The following is a 17517-nucleotide window of genomic DNA, read 5'->3' as shown; positions in this document are numbered from 1 at the left end:
ATATGGTCCCCTGAGAACCGCCAGGAGTATTTTCTGAGTGCATGAACCATTAGCAACCCCTGTGCATTGCCGGGTATGACTCAAAAAGCACTGTATCACTGTATCACTGTCATCCCGTTACTCATTGATTTGCTTGGGTGGGCACCAGTAATGTCTCCACTGTGAGACTTGTTACTGTTTTTGGCATATCAAATACACCATGGGTAGCTTGCCAGGCTTTGTTGTGTGGGCGAGATACTCTCAGTAGCTTGCCGGGCTCTCTGAGAGGAATGGAGGAATCGGCTGCGTGAAAGGCAAACCCTCTACCCTACCCGCTGTGCTATTGCTCCAGTCCAAAAAGCAAAAAAAAAAAAAAAAAAAAAAAAATTGGGTTGGCGGCATGCAAGGCAAGAGGCTTACCCACTATCCTATTGCTCCAGCACCCAAGAACAATTAGACAAAAAGATGGGAAGGATTCTTAAACCTATTCTAAAGAATGACTAATTATTCTTATGCAGTCTAAAACCCCATTCTCTCATATGAGTGGACTATAGGTTTTTGTTTTGTATGTTTTAGGGTTGTTTTGTTTTTGTTTTCAGCCTATTCCCAGGGTCCTCAGAGCTACTGCTGGCTCAGTGCTCAGGGGCACTCGTGTTGAACTTTTTCCTTGGCCCCAATATGTTCTTACAGAGCACACCAGATATGTTACACCATCTTGTCTGTAGCCTTTCCTTCTACAATTTATTTATCTGGTGTGTTAGGTCCTCTCACACCTCTCCTTGGAACAGTGCTACCTTTCTATAAATGAGCACAGGGACCATCATTATTGTAGTCAAAATTGTGTGGCCACAAAAAAAGAGAGCGAGCAAGTAAAAGAGGGAGAGCCAAGAGACCCTGGTCTTCCTGCTCGTGTTCTTTCATGGCATGGCCTGAGAGCCCCAGAAGCCCCTGAGCCTGGTCTCTGTGAGATACAGTTACAGAGCTTTCCTGATTGTGAGCCAGCCAGTTTCAGCCATTCAGTGCTCCAACACCCGACCTTCCACCAGTGTACATTACCCCCCAACAACATCCCCGTATCCCTCCTGCCACCTCCCCCCACCCTCAACCCACCTCTCTCTCTCTCTCTCTCTCTCTCTCTTTCTCTCTCTCCTCTCTGTCCCTCTCTTTCACCTTTTCTTTCCGCCTCTCTCTTTTCCTGCTTCTTCCCTCTCCCTTCTCTCTTGCTGTCTCCTCTCTCCTCTCACTCCACACCCCCCTGTTGGACATTATAGTTTGCAATGCAGATACTGAGAGGTTTGATCCTTTACCCACTTTCAGCACACGTCTCCCATCCAGACGATCCCTTCCAACTATCATTGTTATCGTGATCCCTTCTCTATCCCAGCTGCCTCTCTCCCAGCCCTTGAGGCAGGCTTTCAACTGTGGACCATTCATCCTGGTTGTTGTTTCTAACTGTTCTTGGGTGTTAATCTCATACTAAGTTTTAATTTTTTTTTACATCCCATAAATGAGTGCAATCATTCTACGTTTGTCCTTCTTCTGACTTATTTCACTTGTGAGACTCTATGAAAAAAAAAAAAGTCTGTCCTCACCTCACTTTCGTCTGGCTGTTTCTGTTCACTCTGGCCTTCGGTATTCTCACTAATGTAGTTCTCAGTCTTCCACTGTTCCGTATCCCATTCTGGCTTGGGAACCTTTCCTTCCTCCTGCTCACTGAGAAGCTTCATCAGGAGGCCGGTTTCAGAGAGGATCTTCGCACACGCCACCTGCACCTGGGGCTTAGAGCAGTCCATTTTGAGAGTCCGCATCAAGTGAGCAATGAACTTCCTCACGTTGTTGTTGGGGATAAGGGACCGCAGCTGCTGGATGTATTCCATCTCCAGCTTGTCTCCTGGGTCTGGTCTTTGTGTGGCAGAGACGATGTCCGTGGCCACGTTGTGATATTCCCACTGCATCTCGCTGGACTGCTTGACAGTCGGCGTGAGGTTGTCCACCATCGGGGCGTCCTTCTCATGGGAGGTGCCTTTGCTACCGACCGTTTTCTCTTGCACCGTGATGCCTCTGGTGTTCGCCCCATTTGCAGCATGCGTGCTTTCTGCGGTCTTCTTTCCTGCAGATGAGTGTGAAGGTTGAAAGGACTGGAGCAAAGGTTTGTTCTGATCTCTCCAAGACAGAGACTCCTCTCTTGGCGGGGACTTGATGAGGCTCTTCACCGCAGCGAAAGGAGGCCGCTTGGCGACCCGCACCGGCCTCTCGGGTGCTGATTCTTTCGTGTCTCTATTCGCGCTGGCTTTAGCCCTTCTGCTTCCCAGGTGAGAATAAGATTTCTGAAAATTATAATTTATTTTATTGTGTGGCACGGGGCTGGGAAACTTCATGTTCCGAACCCTGGCATCTGCGTCTTCTAAAACGCGGAAAGTGTCTCTTAGGTCTTTGGGGTTCTCGGGTGGGACTTTAGAAGTGGCAGCAGATGGCCTGCCCATGGAGAATTCTTCCAGGGGCATGGAGAACACCGCCTTGTGCTCCTGGATGGAGTTTGACTCCTCATTGAAGGGGTTTTCCACCCATTTCCTGGGCCTCCCCGCTAAGGGAAGCTCTTTTTTCTGGAGGCCCCCGGGGTCCTTGAGCACGCTGCTCATCTGCAGTGGTTTCCTCTCCCTCTCTGCCACCTTCCCTAAGTGTTTTCTCTTTGGCCAGACAGTTTTCAATTTCTTCGGAAAGATCTGACGGTTCAATTTGGGCCCGAAAAGTATGGAACGGACCAGCGTGGCAGTTTTCTCTCTCTTCCTAGCTTTGTGGACTTTTGCTTGAGTTGCTGCATTTATCAAGCTTTTCAGAAAATGGAGACTTTTCAACTTATTGTATGTTGAATTGTTGGATTCAAGCTGTAGAGACATCGGAATTGTGCTGTTCTTCAAATGAACCCCAGGATTTGCTTTGTCTTTTACATCTTTAAAAAGGAGCTTAAGGAAGGGTAACAAGGTTGATTCAACATCTTTTATGTTACCTTCCTGGAAAAAAGGCATTATGTAATTTAGCTTATTCATCATATCATTATCATTGAAGTCCAGCTGCTCATTTATGAAAAAGGACATTCTGTCTCTCTCTGATGAGGCCTTGTCCGGTTCTATGGTCAGTTCGGTGCTAGTGTTCTTTTTTCGGGCCTGTAAAGTCTCCATGAACTCCCCTTCTATATTATTTATGGATTCCTCATCTGTCAAAAAGGAAGAGCTTGCTTTTGATCATGAAAGATAACTGGGGAATATTTTGGGAGCATCTACAGACATAAATTTCAGGCAAGTAAATGAGTAATCAGTAAACAAGTGCTGTATTGGTGGGGGGGAGGCACAGGGAAACCCTAAATTGACACCTATGATTGACAACAACAAAAGGAGAAACAAAGTGGTCATCGCTATTGATTCAGAATAAATAGGGTATGAAGTTCAGTACATGTCTTTTGGATTATTCCACTGGGGGACAGAGTGACAGAAGAGCAGATAAATATTTGTCTTGTATGCAGCCAACCTGGGTCTGATCCCCAGCACCCTATAGGGTCCCTCAAGCCTTACCAGGCCTGACCCCTGAACACAAAGTCAGGAGTAAACTTTGAGCACCTGAGTATGCCCCCAAACAAACAAACAAACAAACAAACAAACACAGAAACAATAATGATATGATTATTCTACTGGTCCCAAAGGATCAAGTGCCCAGAATTCAAGACAAATATTTGCTGCTCAGTTAGACTCTTTACAGATCAACTATGACTTCTGTTTTATTTTTTGGCCATTCCCAGCCATGCTGAGGGGTTGCTCCTGGTTCTGCTCTTAGAATTCTAGGAATTTAGAATTGAATTTTGAATTCAACATAATCTGTTTCCAACTGTATTCTGTGAATCTGAAGGTATTTCAGATCATTAAAAACTAACTAACCTTGGGTTTGTGATTCAGCCACAGCACACAGGATTGAAGCACAGATGACTTAAATAACATGCATCTTAGAGATAAGTGACCTTCCTCTATGATTAGGGCGGAGTGTTTTAGATAGATAAAATTGAAGATTAAAACTGCGCAAGTTCCAAATTCTGTTTTAAAATCTACATTTTTTGAGTAAAAAATGCCTATTTTAATGTCTACCTGCTCTCAATGCTTATTGGTTTATATAGAGTTAAACATTGAACTACTTTAATAATTTATTCTTTATGCTGATAGTTTTACTCTTTTAATAACCCAATTTAATACTTAAATCCATGTTAGAGTTTATCTTATCACTGTTATGAGCTAATTGAAAAATAGTACCATCAATCACTATTAACATTTGAAAACTTTACATAATGTATCACAGGGAGAGCAACGGGATTAGTTCCTGGTACTTCAAACAAATCACATATATTTGGCTCTTCTTTAGGTTTATCAGAGAAACTATTTAATAAATTTTACAGATATAATAATGGAGTTATTAGATAATTCAACCCTGAGTTAGAGAAGCATAAGAATAAGCCCAAGAACTTTGAATAGTTTAATGGACTACAAAAATAATCATTTTTAGTTAGTTTTCTTATGGCTCACAATTATCACGTGTCTGACAAAAGTTTAATAAAACTAGCCTGATCTTGATCATAATATGTACTAATCAAATATGTAAAAAGATATATGATAAAGTTTATACTTGGTGCTCAGAATTCATCGAAAAGATAAACTACACTTGAAAAATAATTGAGGTTTTTTTTGGGGGGCTACCTAGCAATGCCTAGGGGTTACTTCTGGTTTTACACTCAGAAATGACTCATGATAGTGTTTGGGGGGCCATTTGAGATGCTGGGGATTGAATCCGGGTTGGTTACATGCAAGGCAATCACCTTACCCGCTTTACTATCTCTAGCCCAAGAGAAAACATCTTTATAATGGTTAAATTTTTACTTTAATTAAATTTTACATGTGTCTATTACATATACTTGTTTGCATAATTGTTGATAGCATACTTTTTAAGTAATCTAGAACCACCTTATGAAAGTAGATAAATGCAGGGCTAGAGAGAGAGTACAGAAGGTAAAGCATTCACCTTGCATGTGTCCAACCCAGATTTGATCCCTGGAATCCCACGTGTTCCCTGAACACCAGCAGAAGTAATTCTTGAGTGCAGAGCCAGGAGTAATCTCTGAGCATTAATGCGTGTTGCTCCCAAAAGCAAATTAAAAATTAATCAACAAATCTTTTTTTGGTAATTATGGCCACCAGGCTGGAGCGATAAGAACAGCAGGTAGGGCATTTGCCTTGCACCTGGCTGACCCGGGTTCGATTCCTCCATTCCTCTCGGAGAGCCTGACAAGCTACCAAAGTATCCCACCCACATGGCAGAGCCTGGCAAGCTCCCTGTGGCGTATTTGGTATGCCTAAAACAATAGCAACAAGTCTCACAATGGAGACATTACTGGTGCCCGCTCGAGCAAATCGATGAACAAAGGACGACAGTGCTACAGTGCTGCTCTCAGAAATTATTCTGGGTGGTGCCTGGGGGACCACATGGGAATCTGGGAAGGAAACTTGGGTTGACTGCATGAAAGATAAGCACCCTCCGTCTGGAGCAATAGCACAGCAGGTAGGTTGTTTGCCTTGCATGCAGCCAATCTGCGTTCGAATCCCAGTATTCTATATGGTTCCCCGAACACTGCCAGAGCCAGGAGTAACCCCTGTGCATCGTCAAGTGTGACTCAAAAAAGCATAAAAAAAAAAAGGCAAGCACCCTCTCCACTATACCATCTCTCTAGTCCCTCAACTATGATTTATTATACTCCCATACCTTTATCCTGTCCTGCCCATATAAAGAGAGAGGACTTTTCTCTCTACCTCTTTTGGGTGCTAATATTCTTATTACCATCATAGACGAAGAAGAAATTCCTCCAGAAATCAGGTCCTCATCTGAATGCACCCTTTCTCCCCCTACCCACTAAATCTTTTGCTGATTAGCCCTTAGCCTCATATTGTTGAATCTGGGCAGATGTCTAAGGATATGTTAATGGATTTGCCAGAGTATATGTCAATGTGCAATGTTGAGAAAATCTAGATGCTTGGGAAACTGTATAGGATGCCGGCAATGGAACCCAGGTCATCTGTGTGCAAGGCAAGTCCCCTACCCACTGTACTATCTCTCTGGCCCCGGAAATAATATTGGAGCTCCCAAAATTGGGGAAAACAACTCTTATTAGATGTGTATTTTGCCTTTACCTACTTCCTACTATTTTCAGCTCTACTTTAGGGAACCGTACAAAGTTTCTGACTGCTTGAAGATCAAGTATAACATTGTACAGTTGGGTTTCTTTTGGGGGGAAGTGGGGCCAAACCCAGAAATGTTCAGGGGTTACTTCTGTCTCTGTGCTCAGGGATCACTCCTGGCAGTAATTGGGGACCATCTGGAATGCTAGGGATCCAACCGAGGTCTACTGTATGGAGGGCAAGTGCCCTAGCTGCTAGACTCTCTCCAACCAAACTTTAATGAAATGCTTTTGGTGGTGGTGAAGTTTAGAGGGGGAGTTAAAGGAAGTGAGGAAGAAGCATGGACTTGCAGAGAGTCCCAGACTGGGATCACACGATGTAGGCATTAGGCACATTTAACACTTTTAGTTTTGCTGTTCCTCACCTAAAAAAAAAAAATATTAGTATTGTATTCTGAATTTTGATTGCTTGGTTTAGTTATTCTCTAAATAAAATCACTGCAATTGGGGTAACGTGGTTATAATAGTACCAATGCAATTGGTTTCCATGTACAAAGTGAACTTCCCTGGACCACCGCTGAAGTGCCGAGACACCATGGTCCGTACAGCACCTCCAGTCTGACTCTTCTTCCCGCCACCCCACTAGGTTTGATGTTCATCTTATGAAAGGTGATTCCTAAATGATTCTTCTGCCCACCTCTGAAAAGGGAGTAATAGACTTTCTAAAAGTTGATTTTAAAAATAACACTAGCTTTGTGTAAGAAGCAAAGTGATTTGATGTGCCCAATTGCTGATAGCGAATCTGATTCATAATATCCCAGCGTGAAAACACTTTTGTGGGCGGGGTATGTGTATGTGTGTGTGTATGTGTGTGTGTGTGTGTGTGTGCGCGTGAGTGCGTGAGCATGTGTGAATGTGCGACACTCAGCGGTGCCCAAGGGATACTCCCAGCAGTGCTTGGGAGACTTTTGTGGGGGTTGAACCCACACCTCCCACATGAAAAGCATGTGGTGCAACCTATTGATCTATTTTCCTAAAAGCACATTTTGGAAGTTATGAAGCTAAGGTCAGTAAACTTACTGTGTGGAAAGATACTTAAGAGCACCTGAGTGCTTTGTAGATGGAAGGGTTAAAATTCAAAAAAGTCTCAGAGGTGGGGATGGTCTAAGAATCCAGGAGACCATACATCCTTAGAAGGACTGAGTGGCAACCTCTGCTTAGAAAACCAGAAATTCTCAGTCTCTAAGCAAAACTTTCATAAGACAGTATGACTTGTACTTGCCTATAAAATTACAAAAACACATGCAATAAAATACCTACACCTGTCCTGTGAAGAAAAGGGCTCTTGAGATCTGTTCTATATAAAATCTGCTTACAAACTGCATTCTGTGGCTGAGCTCTCATCTGGAGGACCAGTACCTTGCCCAGAGTCTGGCCCTCATTTGTGACCATTAGTGTTAGCTCCCTTCCCCACTTTCATCTCTTTTCTTCCATTCCTCTTGTCTTCAGGTCATGCATAGACTGTTAAGGTAACGATGTGACTGAGATGCAGACTTTTACCAAGGGAAATCGTTCTTAGAAATATAGGGAGTTGAACTCTGAATAAAAATAATGCAACTGCATAATCAGTTTAAAATGGACCATCAGTGATTAAAATTAAAATGAAACATAAATTAAAAAGCTATCAGCAGGCAATTCAGACTCACCACAGTGTGTGCTGCTGGTACATTCACAATGTAGTCTGACTACTTTGCAGACAGAGTCTATTTTATTCTTAAATTGGCAGAGGCAGCAGGTGAGATGCCTAGGTAAGATCCTATGAATGAAAACACAGAGAAATAAGTGCAGAGTAAAGGGGTTACTGTAATAGGTAGAAGAGGCAGCCAAAGCCACCGTGCAGCTATTCAAAATGTTCCTGAGAACCATGGATGAGGCGCTGCTCGAACTCGGTGGTGGTGGGAACCCAACTGGGAGGTGATGCATGCAAAGTGTGTACCTGAACTCCTCTACTATCACTTCAGCCCTCAGAAAATTGAGTTTTGTTTTTGAGTCATATCTGGTGGTGCTCAGGGGTTTCTCTGGCAGTCCGCTCAGGGATCATTCCTTGCAGGCAGAGAATGCATAGACAGTGCCAAAGACTGAACAAGGGTTATTCACATGCAAAGCAAATACCTAACTCACTATCTTATCTCTCCAGCTCCCAGATAACGATAACATAAAAATGCCAGTTATAACCTGGGGAAATCTGAAAGCACTTTTCCAGACTGTAAAAAAAACAGGGACTAGAGTAATAGTATAGTGTAGCAGGTCTGGCATTTGCTTTGAGCATGGTCGACCTGGGTTTGATCCCCAGTATCCATGAGACACCAAAAGTGACTCTTGAGTATCTCAATTTAAAAATATTTTTTAATGGGCCGAAGAAATGAACAGAAACTTTTCCAAGGAAGAGATATGAATGACCAAAAGGCACATGAAACAATGCTCTGCATCACTAATCATCAGGGAGATGCAAATCAAAACAACCATGAGATACCACCTCACACCACAGAGAATGGCACACATCCAAAAGAACAAAAGCAACCGCTGTTGGAGAGGATGTGGGGAGAAGGGGACCCTTCTACACTGCTGGTGGGAATGCCGACTGGTTCAGCCCCTTTGGAAAACAATATGAACGCTTCTCAAAAAATTAGAAATTGAGCTTCCATTTAATCCAGCAATACCACTACTGGGAATATATTCTGGAGAAACAAAAAAGTATAGTCGAAATGACATCTGCACTTATATGTTCATCGCAGCACTGTTTACAATAGCCAGAATCTGGAAAAAACCCGAGTGCCCGAGAACAGATGACTGGTTAAAGAAACTTGGTAGATTGCACTCATCTGTGGAATATAGAACAACAGAGTAGGAGACTAATACCCAAGAACAGTAGTATATAATACCAGGAGGTTGGCTCCATAGCTTGGAATCTGGCCTCACATGCTGAGGGAAAGTCATCCCAGATAGAGAGGGGAACACCAAGTAATATGTGATTGGAGATCCTGCTCGGAAGGGAGATGCGTGCTGAAAGCAGACTAGAGACTGAACAGGATGACCACTCAATACACCTATTGCAAACCACAACACCCAAAAGGAAAGAGAGATATCAAATTGGAATGCCCCGCCACAGAGGTGGGGTGGGTGGGGGGGATGGTATTGGGGGTGGGGTGGGAGTGATACTGGGTTTATTGGTGGTGGAGAATGTGGAGAATGGACACTGGTGGAGGGATGGGCTCTTAAACACTGCATGAGGGAAAAACAAGTACGAAAATGTGTGAATCTGTAACTGTACCCTCACTGTGAATCACTAATTAAAAAAAATTGAAAAAAAATAAAATTACACCTCAATTAAACATAGCTTAAGAAAAATAAACAAGCAGGGGTATGATGCCAGCAGCAGGTCAGTCTATACCTGCGGAGCGAGTGCATCAGCAGCCAGATGGACCCTTCTGTCTTCCTGATAACCCAAAATTGCTGATGTACCTGTGGCTGAACTCCAACAACTTAGGGCAAGTTTACCAAGAAACTAAGCAGCCAAAAGTTTGGTATGTGGGAGCCAACCCACAAAACACCTCTGGCTCAGTTATACAAGTTAATTTACCGGCCATATTTCAGAGACCCATAAATCTCAAAAAGAGATCAAAAGCCGCACTTAGGGCTGGTCGTGAGGCGCCCTACGGCCAAGCCGGCATACCCTGCAGAGCATATGCCAATAGTTTATTTCTCTGGAAAAGATAGAAACAAGGGCCACGATCCAGAGACACACAAAAGAATCTCTGAACCGAGCAGCTCTCTGCGAGATGCCTCCGGACTTTAAGCCAGGCCAACTTCACTGGGGAGCCTCAGACAGAGGCAGGCGTCATCCCTCCACCTGCCCCTTAAAAACCCCGACAGCCACCAACTTCCAGAACCCAATGAGAAGTGCAGGTACGAAGGTTCAGTGACAGCAAATTCCAGGCCTCAAGGGATAGGGGATGGGCCTGTCCCTCTCATGCCCCCGAGTCCCCGTGGGAACCTGGAGGTCATGCCCACAAACTGCCTTCGGCTGCCACTTAAGCTCTTTAATGATCATGATCCAGAGATACACAATCTCTGAACTGAGCAGCTCTCTGCAGAGATTTCTCCACACCCTAATTATTTAAACTTTTAGAATTCCAGGAGCACACAGCCCTCTTGTGGCCGTATGACATCTTATACTATTCATAACAAGCAATGCAAAAGAGCATGGGGGAGACTGTCAGCCAGAGGCAGGGGGACGGGTGGGACTGGGAGGGATACTGGGGACATTGGTGGTGGAAGATGTGCACTGGTGGAGGGTTGGGTGTCTTATCACTGTATGACTGAAACTCAAACAGGGAAGCTTTGTGACTGTATCTTACGGTGATTAAAAAAAATTTAAAAAATTAAATTAACATTCTGAATAAAAAATAGTAATGTGGAGTTCATGCCAAATTGAATTAGCTTAATTAATGGCTGAATAAATAGTAGTACTCCTACATTAAAAAAAAAAGAGAAACAAAAATAAAAAGTCTTAAAAAACAAAGTGAAAATAAATGTCAGAAAAATCAACTTACAGTTTTTCCAATTCAAGAGTCATCATGAGGATGTTTTGGACTGGTCCAAGCGACACTTGTGTTGCTCCCATGTCTCTGAGGGAGAAAGCACAAGCATGATGAGAATCCAAATACAGAAACTCTAGAGTTAAATAGATGAGATTAAAGAGGCATAACTTTGATTCTGGCTTCGCTGTAAAGCCAGGTCAACTGCTTACTCTAGACCATAATTCCAGAGAGCTCTTACAGAAATAAGAGATTTCTCTATCATCAAATTCATGACAATTTGGTAGACTAAATAAATTTCCTTCCTTCCTTCCTCCCTCCCTTCTTCCTTCCTTCCTTCCTTCCTTCCTTCCTTCCTTCCTCCCTCCCTCCTCTCCCTCCCTCCCTCCTCTCCCTCCCTCCCTCCCTCCCTTCCTTCCTTCCTTCCTTCCTTCCTTCCTTCCTTCCTTCCTTCCTTCCTTCCTTCCTTCCCTCCCTTCCTTCCTCCCTCCCTTCTCTTGTCTCTTCCTTCTCTTGTCAATTTAGACTTCTCTTTCTAAATTGCATCTACTTCGTTTAATGTTTCTTTTTCATGTGAGCTGGGGGTGGCCTTGGATTTTGGCCACATCTGGCAGTACTTGGGAGATATGTTGGGTGCTGTACTTGTGGGTTGCTCTGAGTAGAACTCTGGGGAACACATAAGGTGCCAGAGATTGAATCCAGGCCTCCAGCACCCAGTGCACAGGCTCCAACCACTCACCTATCTGGTCCTCTTTTATTTACTTTCTTTTTTAAATAATGTTTACATTATTACTCGTTATTTTCTGGAATAAATAATACTTCTACACGCATCTGTATGTTTCTTATCTATATGTACTCAACATTGCTCTTTTCCTCTTTTGGCTGTTACCCATGTACATTCTTTCTTAATGTTTTCCTTTGAAAAGAAATCTCATTTCAACAATCCAGTATTAAAATTAAAAATATAACTTTGAAATTCAATGCAAGACACATAATCTATGACAGAAATGGAGAAAAATAAAGACAGCAAATCATAGCAGAAATCATATGAGCTACAAAGCTATTACAATACTTACAGATATTTTAATGCTGGTAATTGAAAAAGATATGAATCTTCAATAGCTGTTAGAGGATTATGACTGAGAATTCTAAAAAAATACAATAAAACGAAAATTATCTGCATAATCAGTAAGTAGGATTGAAGTTTTTATTTATTTTACTGGCATGGAACTTGAAGGTAAAAAACATTATTTTCTGTGATTATCTATAATCACACTTAGAATCCATAAAGCATTCCCCCTCCCTTTTTTTAATCTTTTTTGGTCACGCCAGTGATGCACATGGGTTACTTCTGGCTCATGCACTCAGGAATTACTCCTGGTGGTGCTTGGGGGACCATATGGGATACTGGGAATTGAATCCGGGTCACCTGTGTGCCAAGCAACCGCCCTACCTGCTGTGCTATTTCTCCAGCACTAAGCATTCTCCCTTTGGGAAACACTCAAGTCTCTAGATGATAAAGTAAAGGGGAAACGGGGGGTGGGGTGGGTGGGGAGGAGTGGGAAACAAAACAAATCTACCAAAGAAAAATATATATGCTAACAAATTTTCCCAAGTTGAAAACCCTAGGAATAGGGGCCAAATAGTACAGCAAGTGGGGCACTTGCCTTGCATGCAGCTGACTTGTACGTTTCATCCCTGGAATCTTATATAGGCCCCAGAACACACCAGGAGTGATCCCTGAGCACAGAGTCAGGAGTAAGCCCTGGGAACCACTGGGTGTGTCTTCCCATCACCCCCAAAGAAGTAAGAAAACCCGAGGAGTGATGATGTCTGCAGGAAGTCCTTGCTCTGCAGCAAATATTATTTCTTTTTCTTTTTTTAAAAAAAATTTATAATGTAGGAGTACTGCTAGTTATTCAGCCATTGATTAAGCTGATTAAATTGGGCATTAGCTCCACATTACTTTTTTTAAAATTTTTTAATTCTATAAGTTAGTTCACAATGTTTGATTTCACTCAACATTCAAACACCAATGCCACCACCATTATACCTTCCCTCCACCAAATTTGGGATGTTTCCATCCCAAGCCCTGAACCCTGTCACAAAGCACAACCGAAGTAATATATTTTGTATTGTCTGTTATGAAGAACTGCTGAGCATTCTTACAAAAAAGTGTTCATATAGGAAACAGTGTGAACATTGTTCTATTTTGGCAGAAACCATTAAGACATTCTGGAGGATATCACTAGCATGTGGTGTGAACTTTGGTATACATATCTGAAAATATGTATATATGCATATATATATTTCCCCATATTTCCCCATATGACTTATTGCCTACTATCTGAACTCCATCAAATGTGGTGTGGTAATTATGGAGAATGGGTAGGAAGTGTTTTATGACGTGTTGTGCTGCCACTTTTGCCGCTGCACAATCCAGGAATATGTTTGCTCATAGGTGAGGCACAGCCCAAGCGCATGGGGCATAAAAAGTGATAAACAGGAGAAGAGATGAACAGGAACTTCCTCAAAAAAGAATACAAATGGTCAGGGACCGAGAGATAGCATAGTGGGTAAGGTGCTTGCTTGGATGCAGCAAACCTGGGTTCAATCCCCAGCATCCCATATGGCCCCCCAAGCAACATCAAGAGTGATTACTAAGTGCAGAGTTGGGAGTAAGCCCTGAACATGGCCAACTATGGCCCAACTCCCAGCCCAAAAGAAATACAAATGACCAAAATGCATATGGAAAAAAAGGTTCTATATCACTAATTATCAGAGAAATGAAGATCAAAGCAACAGTGAGATATCATCTCATACCACAGAGACTGGTACTCATCAAAGAGAACAACAATAACTAGTATTGACGAGCATTTGGGGGAACAGGGCCCCTCATTCACTGCTGTGAGAATGCTAACTGATCCAGCCTTTTTGGGAAGACAATATGGACATTCCTCAAAACACTAAGAATTAAACTTCCATATGACTGGCAGAGGAACCCAGGTGTGCGGGACCCGGGGCTTAGATCTCCAAGGCTGCTCGGATCGGGACTAGGCCTCTTGCACCCAGATTCTCCATTTTCCAGTAGCTAGACAGTCACACCCAGAAATCTCCCCCAACACACACACACACCATGTAATCCCTTCAATGCAAACATCCAGAGAATATAAAACCAAGCTTTCTGAAGCGTGCAGATGCAATCACACAACATCTGATAGCCTAGTTATCCCTCTTGGAAAACCTGGCAAATTACTGAGAGTTTACTGCCATTAAGGAAAGCCTGACAAGCTCCGTGTGGCGTATTCATATGCCAAATACAGTAACAATGATGGGTCTCATTCTCCTGACCCTGAATAGCCTCTAATGAGGCACCATTGGGAAGGACAAGTAAAGAGAGGCTGCTAAAATCTCAGGACTAGGATGAATGGAGACGTGACTGGGCCCACTCAAGCAAATCATTGATCAATGGGATGACAGTATATACATACCTCGCAGAAAGCCCGGCAAGCTACCGAGAGTATACTGCCCACTTGGGCAGAGCCTGGTAAGCTACCTGTGGCGTATTCGATATGCCAAAAACAGTAACAATAGGTTCCATTCTCCTGACCCTGAAAGAGCCTCCAATCATTGGGAAAGACAAGTAAGAAGAGACTGCTAAAATCTTAGGGTTGAGAGGAATAGAGACGTTACTGGTGCCCGCTCGAGTAAATCGACGAACAATGGGATGACAGTGATACAGTGATGACCCAGAAATTCCACTCTTGTGAATATATCCTAAGGGCCCAAAAGCACAATGCATAAAAGACGTCTGCACTCCTAGGTTCATTGCAGCACTATATACAACAGCCAAAATATGGCAACAGTCCAAATACCAACAAACAGATGACTGGATAAACTATGGTATAGATACACAATAGAATATTACCCAGCTATAAGAGGAGATACAATCATGCAATTTGCTGCAATGTGGATAGATCTGAAGAGTTTCATGCTGAGTGAAATCAGTCAGAGGGAGAGGAACGGACTCAGAACCATCTATCTCAAACTTTGTAGGGGAACCTCAAATGTCCAATGCCACGGAAACAAAGAGCTGAACTGATCTTCAGTAGGAAACTTGCCACTGGGGCAGAGGTGGGAGATAAGTTAGTGAGGGGAACAGTAGGACAATGAGATGGCTGGAGAAAGCGCCTGGTACAGGGGCAGAGGGGGCGTGGGGGAGGGAGTGGGGGAGATGGGTGTACAGTGAGTAGGGCACTTAAAATTCACAGCTCCCAAAGTGAATTTTAAAATGACTATAATAAGCATGAGAAGATAGTTAATGTCTTGCCATTAGCAGAACATAAATCCAAGCCACAATCAGATACTACTTCATACCCAGTAAGATGGCTAAAAGCAGACAAAAGTGCAACCAGGGTGATGGAGAAATTGAAATCCTTATGCACTGCTGGTGAAAATATAAAAAGAGGCACTGCAGAAAAGCTTGATGGTCCCTCAAAAAAGTTAGCCATAGTTACCAAAGACTCAGCAATGTAATACCTGGATATGTGCCCAAGAAAAATGGAAACGTGTAAATACTCAAAAATGAGTATTCATAGTCGAAAAATGGAAGGGGCACCTGAGCACATGCTTTGCATATCAGTACTTTCTCTGGCTGACTTCTTCTGCATTTTAAAATGTATGCGCACGCCTAGCTCATTCATTGCCTCTTTTATATTCATGACCTTATCTTTATGCTTTATGGAGTAAACTGTGGCAAAAGGACTAAGAAGTATGACTTAGAGGTAAAACACTTGTCTTGCAGGAATAAAATCTGAGGTTCTATCCCCAGCCCGGCAAATAAAGGAGCAACAGTTTTTATCAATCTCAGAGGGCATGACTGAGTTGGGGAGTTCGCTCAAAGTGGCAGAGCAGATGCCTGGCATTTGCGAGGGGCTGAATTTGACTCCTGGTATAATCAGATCCGTGAGCACCACCATAATTGGTTCCTAGGTCCTTTGGACATTATTGGAGAATCCTATTTAAAAATCAACAAAAAGAGGGTTCAAACAAACAAACCAAAAAGGGCTGGTGTAAATGCCTTGCCCAAGGGGGTGGGGTGGGCAGGTTCATGGCACTACATGGCCCCCCTCAAGCACCCCCTCAAGGCCCAGCACCCCATGAGCACTGCAGGGTATAGTCCAAAAACAGTAAAAAAGACTGATCTCTTTCAGTGACTAAAAACCTTTCTTTGGGTTACTGGGCCACACCCAGCTGTGCTCAGGGCTGACTCCTGGCTGTGCACTAAGGGATCAGCCCCAGTGGTGCTCTGGGGAGCACATTCAGTGCTGGGGATTACATATGGGTCAGTGACGTGCAAGGCAAGTGCCCTCCCAACTGTACCATCTCTCTGGCCCCAGGCAGTATTACTTCAAATGCCCTTTTGAAATAGATCTTATCTGGGGACTCCGGCTTGACCCCCTCACTGCAAGCATTCAGCCTGGAATTCAATCCCCCGTGTCACCACATTGGCTGAGTGAGATTCCTGGCAGCTCTGGGGGGGTCTGAGTCTTGCAGCTCTGCCATTCCTTGTCCCTGGCAATTGTTTACCAGTTGCACTGCAGTCAGTCAGAAGGACCTTAACATCACAACAAAAGAGGCCCAATCCCTGGCAGGCAACACTACTAAAAGGTGTGGAAACACTGTTGAGTATGCTACCTCAGGATAGAAAAACATTCAAAAGGACACACGAACACACATTCTTCGCAGCACTCAGTGCAATAGCTAAGATACGGAATCAACGTAGGTGTCCAACGACAGGTTTGTGAAGATGTGGAATAGATATGCAGTGAAATACTATGCAGCTGCAAGAAACGATGAAATCGTGTAATTTGCTGCAACCTGCTAGGAACCAGAAGACATCATATTGAGTGAAGTCAGATGAGGATAGATAAAGGATGATCTCACTTCTCTGTGGTAGATAGAATAACTGGATGAGGGAATGCAATGCAGTAGAAGAGGATGGCTAGATCAGTCTTGACCCCAGAGTACAGGGAGGAGAATGAGAGCAAAGCAAAGAAATCAACAGGTGGTAGAAGATAAAGGGCGGAACAAGGGCCAGGGCTTTATTTTACCAATGATATGGGAAAGTGGTATAGCTCTCTACCCAAAGCACAGGCTCAATACTGAAAACATGAGCCTTAAAGAACCACCACTGGGTCAGAGCAACAGCCCAACAGGTAAGGCTCTTGCCTTGCACATGGCTGAACTGGCTTCAATCTCCAGCAACCTATATGGTCTCCTGAGCCTGTGAGGAGCAATCCCTGAGTACAGAGCCAGGAGTAATCCCTGAGCACCATTGGGTGTACTCCCCTGCCCCCCCCCAAATAAACTATAACCACTGAACCTTGAAATGTGCCTGTCAATGTGGCAGATTGGGTGTAGGAACACTGGTGAAGGGAAGTGTAGGAACACTGGTGGTGGGATTGGTGTCAAAATATTGTATGCCTAAAACCTAACAACCATGGTGGAAATGCCGACTGATCCACTCTTTTTGGAAAACAATATGGGCATTCCTTAAAAAACTAGAAATTGAGCTTCCATACGAGCCCACAATACCACTTCTGGTAATATATTCCAAGGGTACATAAAAGCACAGTAGAAATGACATCTGCACCTGTGTGTTCATTGCAGCAGTGTTCACAATAGCCAAAATCTGGAAACAACCAAAGTGTCCGAGAACAGACAACTGGT

General features: G+C 43.4%; 1 protein-coding gene across 3 annotated transcripts in view; it reads right to left on the bottom strand.

Annotated features, from left to right (window-relative positions):
- The window catches only part of LOC129403284 (leucine-rich repeat-containing protein 37A3-like), a 49569-nt gene that overhangs the window by 10921 nt on the left and 21131 nt on the right, over positions 1-17517 (bottom strand). For all 3 annotated transcript variants that reach the window (XM_055129923.1, XM_055129926.1, XM_055129924.1), the window contains 4 exons: positions 11862-11933; positions 10801-10875; positions 7894-8003; positions 1572-3193 (listed from right to left, as the gene is read on the bottom strand). In XM_055129923.1, the coding sequence (XP_054985898.1) occupies positions 1572-3193; positions 7894-8003; positions 10801-10875; positions 11862-11933 (1879 nt within the window). The remainder of the gene's footprint in view (positions 1-1571; positions 3194-7893; positions 8004-10800; positions 10876-11861; positions 11934-17517) is intronic.

The sequence above is a fragment of the Sorex araneus genome, chromosome 3 (assembly GCF_027595985.1).
Source record: "Sorex araneus isolate mSorAra2 chromosome 3, mSorAra2.pri, whole genome shotgun sequence".
NCBI lineage: Eukaryota > Metazoa > Chordata > Mammalia > Eulipotyphla > Soricidae > Sorex > Sorex araneus.
The sequence above is the reverse complement of the archived record's forward strand: the minus strand, read 5'-3'. Positions and strand labels throughout refer to the sequence as shown.